This window comes from Neovison vison, chromosome 13, assembly GCF_020171115.1.
Source record: "Neovison vison isolate M4711 chromosome 13, ASM_NN_V1, whole genome shotgun sequence".
NCBI lineage: Eukaryota > Metazoa > Chordata > Mammalia > Carnivora > Mustelidae > Neogale > Neogale vison.
In genome coordinates this window covers 146372601-146397722 of record NC_058103.1, presented here as the reverse complement: position 1 = coordinate 146397722, position 25122 = coordinate 146372601, and the positions used below count along the sequence as shown (strand labels likewise).

The 25122-nt window shown below is 45.7% G+C and overlaps 1 protein-coding gene across 5 annotated transcripts in view; it reads right to left on the bottom strand.

Moving 5' to 3' along the window:
- The window catches only part of FANCI (FA complementation group I), an 83718-nt gene that overhangs the window by 1184 nt on the left and 57412 nt on the right, over nucleotides 1–25122 (bottom strand). For 2 of the 5 annotated variants that reach the window (XM_044230373.1, XM_044230376.1), the window contains 18 exons: nucleotides 20587–20688; nucleotides 19441–19611; nucleotides 19127–19248; nucleotides 18532–18693; nucleotides 17784–17963; nucleotides 12925–13091; nucleotides 12502–12578; nucleotides 11501–11617; nucleotides 9034–9085; nucleotides 7892–8019; nucleotides 7726–7794; nucleotides 7466–7559; nucleotides 6932–7119; nucleotides 5780–5833; nucleotides 5638–5697; nucleotides 1953–2024; nucleotides 648–743; nucleotides 291–398 (listed from right to left, as the gene is read on the bottom strand). In XM_044230373.1, the coding sequence (XP_044086308.1) occupies nucleotides 291–398; nucleotides 648–743; nucleotides 1953–2024; nucleotides 5638–5697; nucleotides 5780–5833; nucleotides 6932–7119; nucleotides 7466–7559; nucleotides 7726–7794; nucleotides 7892–8019; nucleotides 9034–9085; nucleotides 11501–11617; nucleotides 12502–12578; nucleotides 12925–13091; nucleotides 17784–17963; nucleotides 18532–18693; nucleotides 19127–19248; nucleotides 19441–19611; nucleotides 20587–20688 (2019 nt within the window). Of the gene's footprint in view, nucleotides 1–290; nucleotides 399–455; nucleotides 744–1952; nucleotides 2025–5637; nucleotides 5698–5779; nucleotides 5834–6931; nucleotides 7120–7465; nucleotides 7560–7725; nucleotides 7795–7891; nucleotides 8020–9033; nucleotides 9086–11500; nucleotides 11618–12501; nucleotides 12579–12924; nucleotides 13092–17783; nucleotides 17964–18531; nucleotides 18694–19126; nucleotides 19249–19440; nucleotides 19612–20586; nucleotides 20689–25122 lie in introns of those variants that run through there. The other 3 variants (XM_044230371.1, XM_044230372.1, XM_044230374.1) reach the window with 2 other exon arrangements.

The following is a 25122-nucleotide window of genomic DNA, read 5'->3' as shown; positions in this document are numbered from 1 at the left end:
GCCGCAACCCTGGGGCTAGTCACCTTCCAGGGGTTCAGAAGGTCACGAGAAAGACCCACAGTAAGAACTTGTGTCCTCACCCCTATTCTGGAAAGGTCTGCCCCACCTGTGTGCCAATGTGGGGGACTCCATGTGGTCTGAAATCCGCAGCCCTTTGTGTCGGCCGTGCCGGCCTTGGCTTTTCCTCTGGGGGCGGGGGGGCGCCCTCCTGGGCTGCTCCCAGCGAGGCTGCCCACAGTCAGTCAGGGGGCAGCCGGCGTCCCGCGCTCTGGTTGGAAGCAGGCACTGACCTCTTCGGGTTCATCCGCCTCCTCATCCCGGAGAACCATGTCCAGGATGTTCCCTTTGATCTTGAAGTCTCGTGAGGTGCTGAGCTTCATGTGCTGCATCAGGTTCACCTAAGACAGGACCGGGCTGTGGGCACGTTCTCCTCTGGCAACGGCCTCAACGACCCTTCAGTTCCTCCTTAAAGCACACACACCCATGGCCTTTTCCCAGAGTTCCCAAGTGATAGCTGAACTCAGGCCACCAGACCACGAGAGGCAAAGAGAGAAGGTTCTATTTGCTTCCCCACCACTCTGTGCTGCTTCAGTCTGCGCAGCCCCTCCCAGGTCCGTGGGAACAGGGGCACGGCTGTGTGTGTTTACCTTGGACTTCTTCGAAAGGTGGATGAGGAATTTTTCATACTGTTCAATGGCGAAGATGAGATTAGGGATTGGCTTGGTTTCTCGGAGAACTCTGGCCTGCAGGGCAAAGAAGGGAAGACCTGAGTTTCAGGTTCAGAGTTTTCTGAAGTCGTCCTCTGAAGCGGTCCGTGGCAGGAGAAAGCTAGTATGTCTGCCAATCAAACGCAGGGTTCCTTATGTTCTGGTAACCTACGATTTCTGGCAGTTAATCTCGTCAGAGGACGGGAGAGAGCACGGAATCCCCGTCGGTAATCCCCTGGTATTTACGGTTTTGTAGACCACCGGCTGAAAGAAGGGCCACTTGGAGAAACCTGGTTGCGGCCCTGACCTGACACCCCAACACCAGGAGCTCATTCTGGTGCACACTGCTGTGTTTTTTTAATTTAATAAAGGCCACGAATGAGGATTTGGGGGGGAAAAAAAACATGACCTTGGAGATAATTCTGTATCTGAACATTAAACTTTTATTTTTCTCAGGCCCATGTCCTACAGTATGATGCACTATCAAACCCATTTAGCCAGTCCACTTGGTAGGCATCTCGGTTTTTTCAGGACTTGCTTTTACAAACAACACCGCTAGGACCCTCCTGTACGCGGGCTTCTAGCCTCCATTCCTGTGGGAAAGGGCACGAGTGGGGCTGGAGCTCCTGCATTTCGGCAGTTGCCCCCAATGCTGCGGACGGGCCCTTTGCCAGCAGCGTCCCAAGCCACCTCGTCCCTGTTCCCGCCCTGCCCCTTTCATGTCCTTCAGGGAGCATCTACTGGGCTCATTAACTTTTCCTAAAACAACTCCTTCCCAATGAGAATCCTAAACCATTGTCATTTTTAAAGAAAAAGCTTAAGATGTTCGAGGGCTTCCTAAATAAAATATGTGGCTTTTGGTTCAGAGGGAAAAAACGCTCCCTCTGAACACGATCTGAGCCGAGCAGCAGCCCCACACGCGTTTCGGTAAGAGCGCTACGAGCTACAAAGCACCTGGCCCGCAGCTGACCAATCTCGGGCTCGGTACCCAGAATTGTTTAACCACCGCCACTGCCATGACCAAGCGCAGGGCATTTTCATCCCCTATAGGAACTGCTACCCGTTTCTGCAGGCTCCCCCGGCTCTGGACAACCACTAATGTACGTTCCATCTTTCTAGATCTGCCTGTCCTGGACCTGCCCTGTAAATGGAATCCCGCCTCACGTGGGCTCCCAGGGACCGGCTTCTGTCCCTGCATGCAGTCACAGTTCCCCAGCACCGTGTTTGCGAGCGGCGGCTGCTTACCATGGCTGTGGCAACCGCGGCCGCTTTCCCCTTCTTCTCTCCTGCACATTTCAGGCTCTGACTCTTCTTGTTCTAAAGGCACAGAAACAAATTCTCTCATTGTCGGAGATGCTGGTGGTAACTTCCTAAGAAGGCGATTACGGCAGAATAAGGGGGGCCTCGTACGGGGACCAAGTCTGGGCGAAGAGAGAACCAGCGGCAGATGCTGGAAAACGGGGAACATTTTGTGACGCTTTATGATCCTCAGATATTTTGGGGGTCTTGTTGGGAAGTTTACAATCTTGCTCTTAGTCCTAGCACATGGAAGTGAAGGCAGGACTGACTGTTCTTACACCAGGCCAGCCAAGAGGATGGTGACAATGGGGACTGTTAGGATGGCGGCAGGAATTCGATTTCCTCACGGGGCAGTTGGCTCCAAGGGTTTCCATGAAGGAGAGGAAACCAGAGGCGGCTCCCAGGGCCTTCCGTCTTTCCACTTAGGGACTGCAGACATGCCTCATGTGCCATGTGGTTATGAGCTTGAGAAAGGTTTAAAGATTCTAGGAACACTTACCTGTGTTGTCAGTATCGCAGAATAAAGAGCTTCTGGGCACAGAATAAGGGAACCAAGGATAAGGCGGCAGAGAGTACAGACCCGCACCGCATGTGAGCTACACAAAACACAGGCACTTCTACCTGAAGGGGCGTTTTGTGCCTGCCTGTGGATGAACATGCCTGCCCCAAGCCACAAGTCAGAGAATGAGAAACAGAGACCTGAAAATGGCGAAAAGTGTACCACTGGAACCATGGGAGAAGCAGAAGTCCACGCGGCATGTTCTGGAAACTGAGAAATGACAGGGACTCGAGAGGGGCTGGTGTGAAGAAGTCTACTTTTAGCTTTAGAACACAGGGTAGAGGGCGAGGCCCTTTGAAGAGAGGGGCAGGGAGGCGGCCATAGACAGAACTCTGCTGAAACTCCTTCAATCAGTCCCCGTCCACTGCCCATTCCTGGTGATTCAGGAGGACTAAAATCCCAGCTGGAGGCATCTTTTATTTTTAAAAAAGATTTCACTTGTCAGAGAGAGCACAAGCGTGGTGAGTGGCAGGCAGAGGGAGAGACAGACTCCCTGCTGAGCAGAAAGCCTGACGTAGGGGTCAGTCTCGGGACTCTGGGATCATGACCTGAGCTGAAGGCGGACGCTTAACCGACTGACCCCCCCCCAGGCACCCCAAGAGGCGTGAAGAGGCAAGCTCGGAGCAGGACACTAAGGGGTTTGCAGTATTGGTTTTCGTAGCTTGTGTCCCACTGACAGAGACCCAAGGCTGTGCGGGGAAAAAAGAAGCGGCTTTAAGAGAACAACAGCTCTCTGAATCACGTGGGAGAAGCAATCCTGGTTTCTGGCTGAGCTGGAATTAATGGAACCAGAGGCTTTTTGCCCAAGGTTGCTCACGAAGCACGTCTCACCGTCCGAGGAGAACGTCCGGCTGTGGATCAGCCGACTCGTGTATGGCTTCCAGTCAACCGCGGGTGCGGCTGGGGAGGGCAGCCTGACAATCCGCGAACCGGTTTGTGTGTGATGCGGGGAAACAGTCTAGGAGAAGCCTGGAGACTCCCAGCAGACAGTGCTTGAGAATGGGCTGAGAAACACCAACTCAGGGCCCTCTAACAGCTCACACGCCCACCAGTGTCAGCGGGTCCTGGAGCAGGCGCTGGCCAAATCCAGCCCCTGCTTGTCTCGTCCGAGCCGCTGCCCAGGCGGCCTGACCTGCCCCTGTCACGACGGCAGAGGCGGGCAGCGTAACCGACCACAGGCTGCAACGTTTACTCTCTGGCCTCTTAGAGAAAACGTCTGCTGACCCCTGCTGTGGGGCCAGACTACCTGGGCTCAGTGTCTGCCTCTGGACTGGCTCTGTTCTCTGCATTCGCCTCTCCTCCTTTCCAGGTGCTTACACGGGGCAACTCCTGGTTCATGAGGTAGTGAGGAGGAATAAGGGGCTGAGGGAGAGAAGCCTGACCTAACGCCAGGCCGGGATCCTAGAGAGCCCGGGGAGGGTTCTCCGCGTGTCCGCCGCTCTGGTGAAACGAGTATGGTCTTACAGCACTGGTTTCCAAGCTGTACTCTTTGGACTGCTATTCTGCCAAACAGCACTTGTTATTTAAAAAAGGAAAAAAAGCAAAAAAGTTCTTGAACTTGAAAAGTACACTGAACGTATTTAATCAGCGTGGGACCTCTCGGCCACTTCGCTGTGCTCATGGGTACCGTGAATCTGTAAGGTGAGAAACATGTACAGGTACTTGCACAGACTCCTCCTTTCTGAGGACTGTCTCAGTCTGTACAGCCAACTCTGTGAAATGGGGCCTTCCTGGAGACGGGGAACTCCAAACCTGACCAAGGAGAGGAGGGATACATCCCCTGTTCAGACAAGAGACGGGTCTGTCAGGACGGCACCTACGTGAACACTTCTGAGCAAGCACGCAAGCGAGATTAAGGAGAGGCCAGAAGCAACAGCTTGGTGAGAGCGGCCTACGCTGTGGCCAAACGGGAGGCCCGCCCCGGATCGCAAGCCTGGTACAAAGGCAAGATGACAGAACCTCGGCTATCAGCGCACGACTTGGAGCTCCTCTGGCCGAACCCAGGTGACCGGCCCCTCGGTCACGGATGCACCAGGGGAGGGGAGGGAGCCCCCTTCAGGCACAGAATGAAACAGTTACCGACAGGAAGATGCGTCTGTGCACAACCCAGAGGCAGAAAGCACGTGGGCACCGCTACAAAGCGGTCCCAATCCACCGCTGTAACAACCGGTTCTGGACTTTTGGCTGAGGTTGACTCAGTGCACATCTGCTCGGTTCGGTGAAGATTAGTAACGGCCCATGATACTCTTCACTCGACCTGGGACTAAGTGGCCTTGGGAGACCGTGGGTCGTCATGTATTGAAGCCACAGAGTCTCAACTGGGGGTGATTTTGCCCTTTTGGGACATTTGGCAATTTCTAGGGGCATTTCTGGTTATCACAACTGGGGGCCGCTACTGGCATCTGGTGGATAGAGGCCAGGACGCTGCTAAATACCCTTAGAGGCCGCACATCAAGGAATTATCTGGCTCGAGATGTCCGTAACGCAGAGGCCTACAATCCCCGTATAATAAGCCAAAGTAACAATCGTCAGGTATGACAAGAACCTGGTGGTATCTGTGACTGGCGGACACTGAAAATTCCTCCTAGTCCTGCAGGAGCCCATTACTTTCTTCATTTAGGAGGAGGAGAAAGGGGTCTGGGCACCGGACGAGACCAGCCCACCTGCCCTCCGCTCCGTGGAAGGGCTGGGCCCCCACGTACGCGCACCACCGGACCTCAGCCTTCACGTGCCCGCTGCTACTTTACTCACTCGCCGCAGGACAGCCCACGGCTTGATTCAGAATCAATATGAACCAAGTTGCAGTGCCGGCAGGCATGTTCCTTCCTTGCTCCTTCCCGGCTCCAAATGCAAGCGGACCACTTTCTCCAAATTAAGAAAAACTTTTTTCTTTGCATGACTAAAGGTTTCTTCGCTGTAAATACCTCAAGCCTTGGCTTCCAAGGGGGCACCTTTGGTTTATGGCAAATAGGGAAGAAACTGCATGGACACTGGGCTCCCGGGACCAAGCAGTCCCCTGGAGACACAAGTCCCTTCCTCCAGGCAGATCTATTCTGGTACTGAGTCACTTACCTGTATGTAAGAAATGAAAGAATAGCATAGGGGGGTCAGATGAGAACCGGACAGTTTCACCTGCAGCAAAAGAGAAGGAAACCAATGTAACTGCAGGAAGGGACGGCTTCTCCCATTCCCAGGAAAAGCATCTTCAACTCACCAGCTTTTCCATATTTTTCGGAATTCCTCCGGCACTCTGACACACCTGGAGATACTAAACCAAAGATTCCCAGATTAGCTGACATCCTTGGTCAACGTCCCTGTCCCCGGACGCCTGCAGCAGAGTCACGAGCTAAGGGAGTGGGACTCGCTGCTGGCAGCCGAGGGAAAGGAAATAAGCTCGCACGTTCATGGAGAATCCTAGCACTAGGCTTCCTCTGTTCCTTCCTCAAAGCTCCTGAGCCTCCCAGTCACAGACAACGAACGAAGGGCTTCTGTTTCTGACTCGTTATCCTACTGCCTTAAAAGCTCTTCAGGCCAGTGGCTCCTGCATCTAGAAAAAAAGTGACTTTCCTGTTTTTCCTTTAAAAATGCCAGTAAAGAAAAGAGGCTTTCGGTATTTCCAGCAGGGAAGTTTAAGAGACACACCGTGTGGCCAGAGCCGCACCTTCTGAGATGGCCGCGCTGCTGCTTGGGGACACCACATGGCGGTGTACCGTCCTTTCTGGGTTGTCTAGGCCCTTCTAGGTATTTAACATGGATCACTGCTAGAATCAGAACCACATCACCCGTGCCTACCTCCTGCTGAGTGTCTGCTGAGGACCAAAATTATGCCAAGTGCAGGAGAAGGGTTCCCTGCTGACAGACACTAGAGAGCACCAACTCAAACCCAGGGCAGAATATGCCTCGCATTTAAAATTAATAACCTTTCTCCCATCCATGCACCTGAACTGTAAGGCATTTAACACCTACTTGTTAAAGGAACAAAATAAGGAATAAACACCTCTTTAGTGCCCAGACTGGTTTGAAATAGTACCATTTTGTGTGCAATGAAGTGTCTGCTGAATTCTACAGCTGTAGATTAGATTAAGTCCTAAAGAGGCGCTCACTCTCAAGCGGATGCCACATACTTAATGCCCGCCCCCCAAAAGGGTGGGGGAGGCCTCTAAAAGAAGATTTAGAATTACCCCGTCAACTGCTATTTTTTCCTGGCCTTTGGAGACACCCGCCACCCACTGACCAAACCAGAATCAAACCACAGCCTGCACAGGGGTAGGCAAGAGCTCTGCACAGGGGTCTTCCCCCGCGGAGAGCGGGGCCCTGGCTGGGGTGACACGGCAGGAGGGACGCGGGTCATCTCCCGGATACTCACGTATCTGACAAGGGCTGTGAGAATGGTGTACATTTTGCAAAGGTCCTTTAACAAGATGTCCACACAGCTGCCCGATGGCAGGGCCGTCTGTACGAGCTCGTGGAAGAAGGTAAGCAGAGTCCCCAGCTGCATGATGATGGCTTTCTCGATGGCGTGGTGTGGGCGGGCTGCCTGAGAGGAGGGCTCTTCTGGAGGGAAATGAAACTGGCGCACTCAAAACCACTGACCTTATTTTCTAGTTAAAGCGAAGGAGATTTAGAAATCTACTAAGCGCGATGAAACGGAAGTTTGTGGGGACAACGAGCATGTGATCCATCAGGCACCGTCCATCAGTGGCCACACTATCATAAGCCACACTACCGTCTACTTTTTCCATCGCACTGGAGATCCGGCTCAAGCCAACTAACAAACGAGCTGCACTCCCCGCCCCCCCCCACTGGCTTACGAGCTGCACTTTTATGCAACCGTCCCATCCGGATTCCGGGGACCCGCTCGCATCACAACCCTCGTGACTCCACCCTGATCGCACCTTACCTGAGACAATTTCTTGGCTCACTTGTCCCTTAAGCTTGGTGATCAGCCAGTCCACTTCTTCTAGGACTTTTTCAGCCTGACTCAGAACAAGCAACTGTAAAAGAAAAGAAGGCCTGGCAGGGCTCCCTGCGCGCAGCGGTTGGAGCAACAGAACCACCAGGTCCGTCCGGAAACATGAGCCACTACCGTGTGCTCTTCGCAGGGAGCACCACGGCAGGAATGACAAGGCTGTTTCCCATGGCTTGGCGGTCCACACTTACACAAACGGTAGGAGCAGCTGTTCTCAAATTCACCATCGCGAAGTGGTCCGTTTTCTCCACCTCTACATCCTGAGGAGGCAGAGAGAGAGGAGATGGGATTGCAGGAAGGCTGGGCCCCGAGCTCCAGCCCCAGTCAGCGTGTCGCAGCGAAGGCTCGCTGCCGTACCTCGTCTATGTCTCCGAGATGCCCATGGATGTCCTGGGACAAGTCACGCAGCAGGGTGACGGGACTCTTGTACAGAACGTGGAGGCTGAAGAGCAGATTCATCAAGCCCTTGCAAAACGAGGGATCCTCTAAGAGTGGGAAGGAAAGAAAATGAAAAGGTAAGCTCTGACCCAGTCAGTCTTCAGGGGACAGGGGGCCTAACCAGAAACGCAGCCTGTCGCGTCCCACATATGCTATCCCAGCACTGGACACAGTCGTCCAAGGCAGCTCTCCCACAAGCTACACTCCTGTCCACAGGGCCAAACAAGGCAGAGGTTTCCTATCACTCTTCGGTCACTATTGCTGAGGAACTAGTGCCCAGATCAAGAAACAAAACACTACCAACACCTCCAGAAACCCCCTCCTACCTCACTCGCCCCAGCAAGGCACCTGCTCTCCTGACTTCTACCATCACATCTGGGGTGTCCGATTTTGAACCTGATCTAAATGGACTCACGCGGGAAGCATTCCCTCTCAACGGGTCTGTGCAATCCCTGCGTGTTGGGTGCTGGTGGCCTGCCGTTCTCACAGCTGCTCAGGGTTCGGCTGCCTGTGCGCATCGCCGCGCCTTCACCCCCACCACTGCCGACCGACACGTGGGTTTGTTTCTACCTACGGACACAGTGCGGCCGGGAGAACCCGGCGGCCTGCGGGGCCCAGAGTGGGGCTGCTGGACCGTGAGCACACACCGCCCAACAGTCCTCCCGTTGGCTACAGGAACGAGGCCTTCCGCCGGCGCGGAGCGGGAGGGCCGACCACTCTGTGTGCTTACCAGCCACGGGCGTGGCTCGTTTTCATTTTGGTCACTCTAGTGACTGTGTAATGAATACCTTTCCTTTTTTTTTTAAAAGATTTTATTTATTTATTTGACAGAGAGAAAAAGATCACAAGTAGGCAGAGAGAAGGGGGAAAGCAGGCACCCCGCAGAGCAGAGAGCCAGATGCAGGGCTCGATCCCAGGACTCTGAAATCGAATCCTGAGCTGAAGGCAGAGGCTTAATCCACTGAGCCACCCAGATGCCCCAGTACCTTTCCTTTTCTAAATACCATTTGGAAATGATGATTTTACATAAAGCCTAAAAGGAAACAAGGAAGGAAACTTACCCTGGCTGTTTTCCTTGCAAATCTTTGATGTCCAGGATAACATCTGCACAAACTAGAGAACATTCAGATATTAAAGAAACATGCCACGAGACAGACAAATCTAGCTGTTGTCAGACTACAAGACACCTTTCCAATTTTCATCACCTGCCAAAACATGCGCCTGCATCTAAGGTGGAAATCTACTAACAGTGTAAAAATAAGCCAAGAATGATAAGAATTACAAATCCTTCTCTTGTAATACAGTAACATCTGACTCGATTCTCAAAGTCTGTGCTCTCATGAAGGGCTGAAGGTCCTAGCATCTAGGCTCTTGTCCTCTAAGCTTCCTCCCCCGACTCCCACCATGGTCCAGGGCTAACGCGCCTTTCCCTTTCCCACGCCTCGCACACTTCACATCGGAGACATCTTTAAGGAGGTCAGTCTGCCGGGGAGATGCACGAGAGGAGAGTAAGATCTGGCTATAAAGATAGCAGGATCAGCCTCTAGGAGCCGGAAGTCCAGAGGAGGCTAGAAAGGAGCAAGGAAAGAAAGGAAGCAGCAGCACCCCAGACGGAGTTCCCTCAGGTAAGGAGAGGAGGCTCTAGGTCTTGGGGCAGCAGGGCCTGCGCTGCCGGACGCACATTCGAGCTCACTTCAGCAGCCCTTTGGAACAGGTTTTCAGCCATAAAGGCAAAGAAATGCAGTACGCTTAAGTACAGTAATAACTCAAAGTTTGACCTCTTGGGGTAAAAAATAAATTCAGAGGCTAATTCTGAAAGGTCTCTGTGAACAGATGTAAAAAGGTCTCCAGAACACGGTGTTAAAGTAATAAGCAGGAGGCAAACAAGCTTTTGCGCGAAGACGGACAGGGCTGGGAATAAGAATCCATGTTCATATTTGCTTCCGCAGGAATAAAGAAACTCTTGAAGGACACATCAGAAACGAAAAAGGTTATTTACTTATTTGGGCGGAGAGAACGGAGCAGGTGTCCGAGGACAGGGGCAGCAGGAAGACCGTTCGCTGCGAATCTTACCATTTCCAGTTCTCAAATCACAGGACTTTATTATCCATTCAAAATGAAATTTTAAAAAATTTGGGAGAGAGTACCTGAAGTTACAGGGATAGGTGGGTCATGCATTTTGAATGAAAAAAATTATCCTGTATCTATGAGCCTTTCCAAATCCATCTACTTTCCCTCAAACCTCCCCCAGCCCCGCTGCCCCCATGGGTTTCCTTCCTCGCGTTCTGTTTGCTGCAGCAGCAGGAAACAAGGAGGCGGAAGGCAGAGCGGGAGGAGCGGCCGGTGCTAGGACGACGTGAGTGGCTGGGAGGAGAGACTCTCTGGGCCACGGGGAATGGGAACAGGACGCTCGGGCTGGCTTTGCAGCGCTCCGGGACCGCCCAGGCTACAGTCCGCTCAAGACTAGCTCTTCCGGAGGCAAGGGCTCACGTGGGGAGCCGGTCTTCCTCACAGATCGGGAAGCAGATGTGGTCGGAGCACACAGCCCGAGGCATCAAGGGTGCTCTACAGCATCCTATAGGGGTATTGCTCCAGAATGGATCAGACCCACAAAATGGGGCCCCTCTCTTCCCTGTGTGTGAGCGCTCAGGTGGTCCACGTTTCTACGGACGTGTGCTTACCTACGTGCACATACACACAAGCCATCTCACAGAGTTCCTTCTGCTTTGGGACTACAGTCACACTTTCTGACTTAATCCCCTTTTGCTGAATTTCTCCCAAACTTCGCACCAGCTGACCTTGCTGAGAAGGTCAAGTGCTCTGTGTCAGCTACCTTCATGATAATTCATACACTTTCCTCTTAGAAAAGAACAAACACCAAGAGTGAGTAAAAACACAAGCTAAGAAGGTTGAAGTAACCAAAGATAAACAAGATCTTTTTTCCAGAGTGCTCACTGCTGACAAGGGTCAGGGCAGCGGCCAAACCAAGAGCCGTGTATGCTCGTGCCCTCCACGGCTGCATGTAATGACCTCATGGGAGAAGCACCATGTGAGAAAGGGTGCATTTTCCAGATCTTCTACTACTTAGAGATATAAAGAGGACAGTTAGATATATACAGTTGATCCTTGAAAACTACAAGGGTTAGGGGCACTGACCCCCTTAGCAGTCGAAACTCCATGGAGAGCTTCTAATTCCTCAAAACCGTCACTACTGATAGCCCGCCATGGACCAGACGTCTGCCTTACTGATCCTATCAGCTGTCAAGTAGCACTTATTCTGTATGTTATATATATTACATACTGTATTCTTACAATAGGTAGGCTAGAGAAAAGAAAAGGTTATTGAGAAACTCATCAGGAGAAAAGATATTTACAGTACTATGCTGTATTTATCAGAAAAAAATCCAGGTATAAGGGGACCCACAGCGTTCCAGCCCGTGTTACTCAAGGATCAACTGTACGTCTAAGATGCAGGACTCCTGGCTTCTGAGGGGAGCCGCCGGGGGGCTGCAGCAGCGGTGCTCCTACCTGAGGGGAGGACGGCTCCAGCAGCTTGGACAAGTTGGAGAGAACAGTGACTAGCAGGAGGGCTTCTTTGCTGTTGAAGTCTTCCTCTTGGCTGCTAAGTAAGTTCAACAGAGACCTCTGGGAAAGGAAGGTACACGCGGAAACGTTAGCAGGCATGTTCCTGTCACGGAGAAGAGACATCTAGCCAGAGACTCGAAAGGCGGGGACAGAAAGGATTCAAAGCTATCAAAATCCCAAGAGGACAAAGTCTGAAAACAAACCTGGATTGAACAAGTCGTTCCCTACCCTGTTCTCGACCCAAATCTGAGGGTTCCCTTGAAATCTATGAACTCCTCCTCCTCTAACCCCCTGCCAAATGGGCGTTAGGAATGAACAATGCAGTGCGCCCGACTTTGGGAGGCTCGTAACCCTCTGAGGCCCTCCGCGCACGTCGGGCGTGGACGGTGCCCTGGCCCCAGCACTGCCGCGTCTTCCCTTGCCCTGTCTCCCTCTCGCCACCTGAAATACTCTTTTATCTGTCAGCCACTTTCCCCACTCAGGGCAAGCTCTCCAAGGGGAGGGATTTTGTTTTTCTCCTGTTACACCCCCAACACCTGGAACAGTCCCTGGCACACAGCAGGAGCTCTGTAATTGTATGTTAAAGAAATCCTCTGTGACAGAAGATCCTGATATTGTGACAACCACTGGTTAGAGACTAGCAGGCTTCACTGTCCAGTCTGTGCAATCCGACGAAGCCAGACCATACCACGCGCACGAGGCAAAGACATGCTCCATACACTAATGGGCCCCCGGCCACCTCTTCTTATCAACTCAGTGACTCTCGGAGGCAATGGTGCCACAGGCCATTACCTTCACGCACAGAGCTATGTCCTGCTGTTTGGATGATGACCCAGAAATCCCAACCTTCTCGCTCGCTGTCTGCCCGCCCCCCACAGCTGGCCCAGCCGCCAGTCCCCCGCAGGGCCCTCAGGCAAGCAGGGCAGCGTGCCGGGGCCGCCTACCTGGAACTGCCGGATCTGGAACGCTGCTCTGTGACTGATGCTGTCTTCCGCCTCTTCTCCCTCATTATCTGTGACATCTAGGAAAGGAAAAGAATGTGATCTTCTTTGAAATGGACTAACTTCCTATGCTTTTTTGGCCTTTTAACATTAAGCTAAAATTTTAGAAAGCCAAAAAAAAAAAGTAAGTCTGGGGGCAGATTTAAATGTATTCCTAACGTTCTGCAATTTTGTAGCACTATCTTTCAATTTGCAGTCACGTGTAAAAGCCGGTAAATGCCAATTCTGAATCCACTAGATGTCACTCCTTAGCAACATTAGGACTGCTCTCTGGTGTCCTCTGGTACATGAGCAAATAGAATCCAGAGGTTTGGTTAAGGAAGAGAAACCCACAGGAAGCCAATTTAGCAAAGCTGAAATGCTCACCCAGAGCCCTGAGAAAGTGCTGGATCTTGGGCTGATAGAACAGCGACACGGCACCGAGGACCTTCTGCAAGCCCTCCAAGCACAGCAGGGAGATGCTCTTCCCTTTCTCTTTCTTTCCTAGATCTTCCACTGAAGTAGGGATGGAGGTGTATCTCCAAAGTAAGACCCTGAGAAAAAGAAAAGTGGTTAATCAGAGATTTTATTTTTAAGTCAGCTCTACACCCAACATTGGGCTGGAACTCATGACCCCGAGATCCAGAGTCGCACACTCTACTGGCGGAGCCAGATGGGCACCCCAGAGAAGTGATTTTATTAATGTCAGGTTCAGGGAGGTACAGTTTTATATGCCATAAAATTCACATCCTGTACATGTACCGTTCAATGCATTTTAACAAACTTAGTTGTGTAATCATCCCCACACCCAAGGTATTTCTGTCATCCCAAAAGCTCCCTTACACGGCTCTGTACCCCCCCGCCGATTTTCCAATTACTGATCTGATTCCTCTCTATGCTTTTGTTATTTACAAAACAGCAGGTAAAAATGGTAGCTCTTCAGAGTCTGTGTCTGCTACTAGCAGGTGCTTCTGAGAGTCAGCCGTGTGGCGGCATGTGTGGGTGGTTTATCCCCTTTAACCGCTAAGTAGCATTCCCTGCCCACTGTACCAGTTTCTCCACTCAGCTGGATACGGATGTGGGAGTTGTTTCCAAGTTCTATTATGGACAGAGCTACAAATCACAAACCTTTATATGGACAGATGCTTTCACTTCTTTCACTTCTTTTGGGTAAATACCTAACAGTGAAATGTGTAGCTCACACTAGGTGCGTGCTTAACTTCTGAAGAAAATGCCAAACTGTTTTCTCAAGCGGTCGTACCTTTTTACATTTCCATCAGCGGTGTGTAAGAGTTCAAATGCCTCCATATCCATGATATTGTCAGTCTTTTTATTATTTTTTAGTTTATGAACTAATTATTGTTGACCATCCTTATGTGTCCTTATTTGCCACCTACTGGTCTTCTTTTAAAGTAGCTGTTCAAATATTTTGCCCATTTTTAAGTTTGGTTGTTTGCTATCTTAAACTTATTTAAGCTTGAGAGTTCTTTATATACTCTGGCTACCAGTCTTTCAACAGGCATGTGCTTTGCAAATATTTCCTCATCTGTGACTTGTCTTTTAATCTCCTTAAGAGTGCTTTTCAAAGAGCACAGTTAAATTTCTTTTTTTTAAATATAGCTTGTGCTTCTGGTGCTCTAAGAAATCTTTCTCTAAAATAAGATCACGAAGATTTTTCTGTTTTCTTCTAGATGTTTTACAATTTTTGGTTTTACATTTATGTCTTTGACCCATTTTAAGTTAAAGTTAATTTTTTATGATGTGTGGAATGAATAAAGGTTCACTGTTTTGAAAAGTGGATGTCCAGCTGTTCTGAGGCGCTTGAGTGGCTCCGTTGTGAAGTGTCTGCTTTCAGCTCAGGCCCTGATCCCAGAGTCCTGGGACTGAGCCTGGCACAGGGCTCCCTGCTCAGTGGGGAGCTTCTTCTCCCTCTCCCCTTCCCCCTGCTTATGTTCCCTCTCTCGCTGTCTCTGTCAAATAAATAAATAAAATCTTTACCAAAAAAAAAAAAAAAAAAGGATGTCCAACTGTTTCAAAACCATTTGTTGAAAGAATTTTTTTCTCCATTAAATTACTTCATCACCTTTGTAAAAAACCAAATGAACGTATTTGTGGGATCTATTTCTGTTCTACTCTGCTCCTCGGATTCTGCCAATACGACACTATCTTAAATAAAGTAACTTGATATGACTTGAGGCCAGGTAGTGTGAGTCCTTTAACTTGGTTCTTTTATTTCAAACTTATTTTAGTTAATCTAGGCCCTTACCTTTTCCACATAAATTTTAGAGTCATCTTGTCAATTACTAAAATAAAGATTGATAGAATTTTGATTAAAATTGTGTTGAGGGCACCTGGGTAGCTCAGTGGGTTAAGCCACTGCCTTCAGCTCAGGTCATGATCCCAGAGTCCCGGAATCGAGTCCCATATCGGGCTTCTCCTGCTCTGCAGGGAGCCTGCTTCTCCCTTCCTTGGCCTCTTCCCCTGTTTGTGCTCTCTCTCTCGGTCAAATTAATAAATAAAATCTTAATAAAAATAAAATAAAATTGTGTTGAATCTATGGGTCAATCTGCAAAGAATTCACAACTTGACAATACTGAATCTTCTAATCTGTGGACATTTTTACATTTTACATAAAATCCATCTTTACATTTACTTGGGTCTTCTTTGTGCTCTAATGCTTGAGTTTTCATCACATAAATCTTACGTTAGATTCGCCAGTAAGTTCACATTTTGTGATGTTACTGTAAATGGTCCTGTTTTTAAACTTCAATTTCCAATTGTTCACTGCTAGCATGTAAATAAAAATACAATTTAAAAAATACTGCCCTTGCTTGTGCAACCTTGCTAAATTGCTCACTTAATATATCTAGTAGCTTTTTAAAAATGTCTTTGGAATTTTTTATGCAGACAACCATAATGTCCCTGAAGACCCTATTATTTCTTCCTTCCCACTGTGGATGCCTTTTATTTCTTTTTCTTGTCTTACTGCACTGGCTATGCCTCCAGTATAATGCTGAACAGCAACAGTGAGAGCACAGGGGAGAAAGCATTCAGACCTTTTAATCATTAAGTACGCTGCTGACATAGGTTTTCATGGATTGATAAAATTCTCTTTTATTCCTAGTTTGCTCAGAGATTTGATCACAAATTTATGTTGAATTTTCTGCATCTAGTGAGATGATCAGAGTGTTTTCCTTTAGTCTGTTGATATGAATTATGGCTCATTTACACATTTTGAGCCAACTTTGCATTCCTGAGAAAATATTGTGCTTAATTACATCATCCTTCTTACAACTACTGGGCTTAACTTGCTAATATTTTTTATATGTATATTCATAAGGGAAATTGGTCAGTTTTCTTATGATGTCTTTGACTGGGTTTGGCATTGGGGAACTGCAGGCCTCATAAATGAGTCAGGACATGTTCCCTCCTATTTTCTGGAAGAGTTTGCATAAATTGGTATTCTTTCTTTCTTCCTTTTTTTTTGTGGGAGGCAGGGGGAGAAGGGAAAGGGAAAATCTTAAGCAGGCTACACATATAGCACAGAGCCTGATGCAGGGCTTGATCCCATGACCCTGAGATCATGTTCTGAGCCGAAATCAAGAGACAGATGCTTAACCGACTGAGCCACCCAGGTGCCCTATATAACTTCTTCCTTAAATATCTGACAAATTTCATCAGTAAGACATCTAGGTACGGAGTTTTCTTTGAGGGAAAATTTTGAACCACAAATTCAAATTTTTTTTTTTAAGATATTATCATTCTGTTGAAGGTTTATTTATTTGCTTTGACAGAGAGCACGCAAGCAAGCACAAGCAGGGGGAGTGGCAGGGAGAGGGAGAAGCCAGCTCCCCACTGAGCAAGGAGCCGGATGTGGGAGTCAATCCCAGACCCTGGGATCATGACCTGAGCTGAAGGCAGATGCTTAACTGACTGAGCCACCCAGGCATCCTAAAAGATTTTGATTTTAATCAATCTCTACACCCAACGTGGGGCTCGACTTACAAACCCCAAGATCAAGAGTCACATGCTCCTCTGACTACCCAGCCAGGCACCTCTCAATTTCTTCATATAGGCACAGGATTATTCAGTTTACCTATTCCAGAGTTCAAAAAAATTTGTCCATTTAAGCAATCCCCCTTATTGGCATACTGTTACTACAATTTTTACTGTCTGTAGAATCTATAGCTACTATCTCTTCTTCCTCATATCTGATATTTGTAATTGTATCTTCTCTCTTTCCCTCATCAGCCTGGTTACAATTTACTGCATTTACTGATCTCAAAGAATCAGCTTCTGGTTTTATTCATTTTTCTCTGTGTTTCTTTTTTCAATGATTCTATTTTGTCTTTATTACTTATTTCCTTCTACTAACTTTCATTTTAATCTGTTTTTCTTTTCTTAATGTGGAAATGTACAGATTTGATTTTTTTTCCTAATGTAACCACTGACAGTTACAATTTCTACCTAAGCACTGCTTTAGCTGAATCATACAAATTTTGAAATGTAGTGTTCATTTTCATTCTATTCAAAGTATTTTCTGACTTCTGACTTCCTCTCTACGAGTTATTTAGAAATGCACTTAATATCCAACCATACAAGGATAATCCAGTTGTTTAAAAAAAGATCATTAAAAATTAAAAATACTTTTGCTACTGCTTTCTTGTTTAATTCTGTTGTGCTCAGAGAACATACTGATTTCTATTTTAAAAATATGTTGTTTTATGGCCCAAAACAGGGTCCATTTTGATGAACATACCATGTGCACATAAAAAAAAAAAAATGCATTCTGAAGCTGTTGTTCAATATTGTATAAATAGCCATGAAGTCAAGCCGGATGACAAGTGTGGCTCAAGTCTTCTATGTCCTTCCTGATATTCTACCTACCAGTTCTCCACTGATTCCTGACGGGGGATGAGTTATTTTTATCCCCTTCAGTGCTATCAGTTTGTGCTTCAAGCATTTTGGTCCTTTGTTGTTGGGTGCAGATACAGCTAAAATTGTTATGTCCACCTGCTGATGAATTAGTCATTAGGTAACAGCCCTCTTTATTCCTGGTATGAGAATAACATTTTCTATGTGCCTAATGCTCCACAGCAAAGCAGGACTAGAAAAAAAGACCCAGAACTAGTGAGCGCACTTTTAAGGCACGCCCAAGTACAAACGGCCTTCAACTCCTCCCCCAACTTCCCCTGTTGGAGATTCCACGGCAAGTGGAACAGGTTTCTGAGGGGACAGTGACTTACCGTGTTATATCACAGAGATTCTGAAAGACCTTCTCCGGGTTTTGGCCATCAGGGCCACTCACGTGCCCCGTTTCCTTGAGCTGCTGTACCTTCTGCAGGGCTGCGCTCACCGCGTGGCGCATAAACTCGTTGCTGGACCTCAGAACAGAAAGGCTCTCTTCGTGGCTTTGGGTACTGTCCCTAGAGAGAGAGAGAGAGAGAAGAGATTCTGTTACTGCTACTGGGATCTGGAATTCGGTTTTAAGAGCAGAACCTAGGAAGCTCTTAACCACAGCCGCCAGGCAGCCCACGCTGGCCACTGCCACAGCTTTTTTTACGGCCCTCCTTCTCAGGGTGACCTCCTTTCCTCCCCTCCCCCAATTCCTTTACTTGGTAAGATTTAAATGCCAGTTTCCTACATGTTTTGTTACTGTTGTTCCTTTTTCAATTCATTGGTTTTTCTTTCTTCCCTTTTTATCTGTTATAGTGTTCAAGCTACTCAGGTTGATTTTCCTAGAATACCTTATTGTGATCCATTCCTATCTTTTCGTCAGTAGGCCACGGTTTCTAAAATTTTTCTATTAATAATTCAAGGTAGTTCTTTAAAGGAAGACCTAGAATTCGCCAGCTTTCATGTCAAGAAGCTTACAAACCTCCTGACTTATTTATTACATATACACTCAGAACTGGGAATCCAAACTAGATAATACTAGTAAACCTGTTACTATCTTTACTGCACAGATGTCTTTAAGCACTGTTACAAACTTACCTGAAGAGAGCAGTGAGCAGATCAGACACAAATTTCATGGACCAAAAACTTTCCATTTTGTTGGCCGTTTTAGTTTTGCCTTTACCAGCTTTCTCGTTAAGGATGTCAGAGAGTTTCTTGTAACACATAAATAAGCTCAGAACCTCCTCAAACTTGTTCTTACTATATAAAAGGTATAAAAGGAAAGAGACCATTAAGGTCAAGCATCAGAATACTGTGGTTTACTTTCACAGCCAATAATAAGAACATCACAATGTTTCTTCAGATGTTCTCTTTTAAACACATTATAAATGAATTAATTGGCATTAAGTTCCAGATCTCTCTAATCCATCTGTGTTATTTTTTTCCTCTCTTATTTCTACCAGTCAAGGCTGAGCATGAAAGTCCAATACTACCAACCAAACCAAATTCCTCTATTGAAGTCAGAACTTCTTGAGTTCATAGGCTAGGTGTCCACCTAAGAGACAGTGTCACAGCCTGTGGTCTATCCAGTGCCCACTGTACTGTCAGAGTTAAGAAACAAACAAACAAACAAAAAAACACAACATAAAACGGGAGTATTCAAATTGCAAAAAGAGTTGTAGCAATACCTTACCTAAAATTACTTATGGAGAAATTATATTCTATTAGAACCTCACAAATTCCCATCACAAGAGAAGCACAGATACTGTTTTTGATGCCAACACCAGTGCTCTGAGAAAAATCTGCTGATTTATCCTAAAAGACACAAGGTAAAGATTAATGAGCTACGGGGGCGCCTAGCTGGCTCAGTGAGAAGAGCGAGCAAATCTTGATCTCAGGGTTGTGCGTTCAAGCCCCATACTGGGTACGGAGTTTACTCAAAAATAGAATCTTTAAAAAAATTAGTAAGCTACTAAAAACCTACATCACCTGAGATTAAGCAATTACCAGCTCAAAGTCCTCTAGTTCACTCTTAATCATTCTACTAGTGATAGACTCCAACATATCCTCCAACTCTTGGTAGAGCTCTTCTTCCTCCTCCTCCTCTTCCTGCTGCAGGGGAATCACTCTACTCTTAGACCAGACCAAACAGTGCTGGACACAACACAGCAGATGATCCTGTAGAAGGAAAGAGTAAACATTTTTGAGTGTTTAAGGGACAACTTAGGAGGCTGTGGGTAATCAACAGATAAAATTCTTACCTATAAGGCTAAAAGAAGTTCCTCATTAGCATCACAAACTAAGTCAACCCCAATGAGCAAAACTGGAAAAAACTGAACCAACAAAGGCATCCTTTCCTGACCTTTCCCCAAAACAGGCTTTGTGAGTACTGGACACCTCAGACAGCAACACCAGAACGTGCTACTTCTGATCCGGTGGAAATACCATGGAGGCTGTCAAGTGAAATTCTCTGATCTTTGAGTCCCAGAGGCTGTTTTAAAGCAGGGGCTTATGTTGAGGGCATCTTTAGAAGACCAACAGAGCATCTCCATCTCATGGCGCACACAAGAAGACCCACTTATGAAGGCAGGATCTGACAACTTAGAGACCACTACCCTCCCAGGTCACGAGCTCTAAGTCACTTGGCACAGTGAAGTTTCAGTTTTCATCTCTTTACCCTGTCTCTCTGAGGCTAGAGCACAAGAACAGAAAAACAACCTATCCCAGTTCCCCTGAAGGTTCGAGAATGCCAATTCTAGCTCAGCATAAATCATACACTCCCCGCCTCCGACTAATGAGACAGGTTCCCCGGGTTCATCTGCTACTGGGTGACCTTCATTCCCCATTCCAAAGTACATTTTAAGTATATTATATAGTCAAAGAGTCATAAATGGGAGACAAAATGCTCCTTGGGGGAAGTGATGGATGTCTTGATTTAGTAAAGTGCTGACGCAGAGCTATCTTCCTGACAAATCCAACATGATGATGGATCAGGAAAGCTAAGGAGGGATGATTTAAGAGTAAAATTTCATTGGGAGAACCGGAAGAGTGCTTTCAGGAAAGAGGTCTCTCCTGAAGACTGCCTCTATCAACAAGGTTGATGTTTTCACTTAACAGTAAAAATAATGGTTATAGACGGACCAAAAGACTCACCAGTGGTTCTTGGAGAGAGATCTGATCTCCTTTGGTCAAAATACAAGCTTCTAATTTCAGAGGCGGCAGCACATCAGGCTCTGGCTCATAGAACTGCTTTAACTATGTATGGTAATGAAAAAAAGACACCACGGCTCATGAATGCTTTTCACTTCTTTCACTGGTCGAACTAATGGTACCTTTAAAGTCCGATACCTTCTAAGATGTATTTCCCAAGTGTCCAAAGAACAATGTAGCAAAATTTGTGTTGCTTGGCCTCAAGCATGTCCTTTACCCTTGCTTCAGGCATCATGTTGAGATATTCATTCCTACTCCATTTCCACTAACTCTCCAAAACACATCGCACTCTCACACCAATTTGTAAACCTGCATAAGCAATCAGCATTTTCAGTATAGCTTGAAAGTTAAGTAGAGGCTCCAGAGTCAGAATGGCTGAGTCCAAGTCCCAAGACAACCACTTATTAATAATTTTGGTAAAAGCATCCATGCCTTGGTTCCTCATCTGTGACATGAGATTATTATTACTATAAACCAATAAGGCTGTATAAGGATTCAACATGCTTACACACGGAAAGTGCTGGAAAACAAACAAACAAACAAACCCAAACTCGCTACTTAGCACATAATAGAGCTCAAGAAACAATAGCCATTATTTTTCTTCTTTTTACTTTTGAAGTCTGCACAGTCTTACTGGCCCATATACCAACCTGAGTCGGGAAGCACTGTTCTATGGTTTCATTACAATTTTTTTTTTGCTTATTAAGTGTGTGAATGTTGATGAGCTGATTATTACAGTTTGAAATGTACACTATAGTTAACAGGATATAAATTTTATATAGGATCAGGCTTGAGGCCCAAAGGAAAGCTTTTGATAAATAGTATAGTACCTTCCAAATATTTCTACACATCTGAGATCTTAACTTCAAAGGCAGCTTCTTCGGTAGAACTATAACAAACAAAGGCATACAGAAGTGGGGGAAAAGGGAGAGAAAAAGAACTTTCATTTTTAGCAAGATGGTAGACAAGGCATCATCTGGAGAAACCCTCCTGGCAGAGAACAATTTAAAAAATTGTATTAAAAATTTTAAATAGATAGCTAAAATGATGAGAAAGTGAGAGAAGTCTGCAGACATCTGTTTATATGAGAAAATGTCATAAAGTATGATTGTAGCAACCACATGAACTGAACTCTGAAACTGGTGTTAAGGCAGCACCTGCCAATCCTGGAGGCCGACAGCTATAGTTGTAAGGCTCATGGACCTGAAGACGAAGCCTAGGCCCTCATGGGGGAAAGGCTGAATCAGAGAACCTCACACAAAGCTGGAATTCTCAAAAGGAGATATCCTTTATGGATAAGCCTTAAAAAAATAAATCTACCATATGGAAAAGGCTGCTAAGGATATGTACCTAAATGAGCCTTGACTTTAAGTAGAAAAGGGAAAAAGCCGCCCCCCGCCCAGGAATTTCTAACCATAAGCTAGTCTCCGAATGTAGTTTGGGCTAGAATTCACATCACTTCAGTGGTCTGAAGAAAAAAAAGCCAAAAATTCAAAGTTTAAAGAAACATAGTACATACCTCCCAAAAAAGGGAAGAGAAGGAGGAAAAGAAATAACTAGATAATTTCAAATTTTATACAAACTAGAAAAAGAGGAAACAGTCCTCAGTCATTTTAACTAAAGTTAATAATCATTTAGGTCATATTAAACCAAGAAGTTCAGTATGAGAAATAAAAACTACAGGCCATTCTCTTATAAACATATATGTAAAAATTCTAAATGAAATACTAGTAAGCTGAATCCAATAATGTATAAAAAAATATATCAGAATTAGTTTGGGTTTATCTCGGGGAGTGCAATGTTGGTTTACAAGATCAACTAATACAAATCACCATAGTAACACATTAAAAAAAAAATCATATGGTCATTTCAATAGATACAAAAATGCATTTGCCAGTGGCGCCTGGGTGGCTCAGTGGGTTAAAGCCTCTGCCTTTGGCTCAGGTCATGATCCCAGTGTCCTGGGATCAAGCCCCACGTCAGGCTCTCTCCTCTGCGGGGAGCCTGCTTCCTCCTCTCTCTCTGCCTGCCTCTCTGCCTACTTGTGATTTCTCTCTCTCTGTCAAATAAATTTAAAAAAATCTTTAAAAAAAATGCATTTGCCAAAATTTAAGACACATTCAAGAGTAAAACAGCAGATCTGAAATGGCAGAAGAAAAAAGTAAACTTGAAAACAGATTATGAGAGAATATCACATCTGAAGGGTCAAAAATACTGAACAAAAATGAATCAAATCTCAAAGCTCTGTGGAACAAAATCAGGCATTCCAATATATATACAACTAAAGTGCCAGAATGAAAGGAGAGGGGCGGAAAAAATATTTGATGAGATAATGAGTGAACATTTCTTCAATTTGGTGAAAAGAATCAACTTATAGATCCCATGAAGCTTAATGAACTCAAATAGAAATATAGAAAGAATCACATGTAAACATACAAACTCTTAAGACCCTAAGACAAGGAGAAAAATCTTGAAAGGAGCAAGAGAAAAATGACATAGAAAATACAGAAACCAAAGACACGGTAATTGGTTCACTCAGGAATTAGCTCCTTGAGAAACAATGGAAACCAGAAGGCACTGGAATGATACACGCAAAGTACCAAAAGAAAACACTGTCAACTAAGAATTCTATTTCCAGTGAAACTATGCTTCAAAAATGAAGGCAAAATGATGTATTTCTATATAGATGAAAACTGAGAGAGGTTCCCGCCAGCAGACCTGAACAGCAGAAATACTAAAAAAATGTTTCTCAGGCTGAAGGGAAAGTACTGAAGATGGTAAAGCTGAGTACACAGAATGAAGAACATCAGCAATGGTAAGAAACTGGTACATATGACAGAATGCGTCTGCACTACTTTTTCTCTTAATTTCTATAGAAGACATAATATAACTATTTATAATAAAATACAACACCATCTTGCTGGGATTTCAATATAGATACAGTTACATATACATAACATAGACATAGTTAACATCTGTAACGTGTCTGACCATATCATAAAGGCCGGAGGATGGATTGAAGTCCCTATATTTTACTGGAAATGTATCATTATTAACCTAAATATATACTAATAAAGATGCACACTGTAACCTCCAGAGCAAAATTAAAAATACATTAAGAGGGGCGTCTGGGTGGCTCAGAGGTTTGAGCGTTTGACTCCTAGTTTTGGTTCAGGTCACGATCTCATGGGTTGTGGAGTGAAACCCCACGTTGGGATCTGTGCTCAACAGAAAGTCTGCTTGCAGATTCTCTCTGTACCCCCCACTTAATTTCTCTCATGCGTGCTCTCGCTAAATAAAGAAATCTTTAAAAAGAATTTAAAAATTAAACTATAGTTAAAAAGTCCATAAAAAAATTAAATAGCAAAATATCAGACCTAAATCCAACCATAACAATAATCACATTAAACGTGAATTGACTAGACACTGCCATCCAGAGGGATATCATATTGGATTAAAAATGCAAGATCTTTGCTTTCACTTCTTTTGGGTATATACCCAAAGGGGAAATGCCGGATCAAATGGTAATTCTGTTTAATTCTTTTCAAGAACTGCCATACTTTTTTCCACAGCAGCTGTACCATTCTCCCTTACCACCATTAATGCACAAGGGTTCCTATTTCTGTATACACACCCCACCACCTGTTATTTTTCACTTTGATAGTAGCCATCCTAATGGTGTGAAGTGGTGTCTCACTGTGGTTGTGATTTGCATTTTCCTAGTCATTAGTGACATTGAGCATCTTTTCTGTGTTTACTGGCTATTTGGGTATATATATATTTTGGATGAATGTGTATTCAAGGCCTTTGCGCATTTTTTAATTAGGTTGTTTTTGTTGTTGTTGAGTTGTAGGAGTTCTTTTTATACCCTAGATATTATCTCTTATCAGATAGGATTTGTAAATATTTTCTCCCATCCTGTGGACTGCCTTTACACTCTATAGACAGTGCTGACTACACAAAAGTTTTTAATTCTAGTGAAGACTATTTTTTTCTTTTGCTACCCGTTCTTCCAGTCAATGTCCAAGAAATCATTAACAAATCCAATGTCATGAAGCCTTCCCCTTATATTTTAGGAAGTTTAAAATTTTAGCTATTAATGTTTTGGTCTTTGATCATACTGGGTTAATTTTTGTACAGTATAAAAAGTAAGAACCCAAATTCATTTTCAGAAAAGTGAACATCCAATTTTCAAAACATCATTTATTGAAAAGATTCTCCTTGCTTTTAATCTGGTGTTTTTTTACATGAGGTTTTTCATGCCTGGGCTCTTGAGCCAAGAAGATCTGAGTTCAAATCCCAGTTCTGCCATTTACTATCTATGGGATCTTGGACAAATTACTTAACCTTTCAGAATCTAAAATGGAGGTAACAATTTTTATTTCACAAGGTTTTGTAGGATCAAACGACATCACCCATCTACAGTGCCTCCTACACAACCAGCCCTCTCTATGATGCAGTAGGTATTGTTGTTATGAC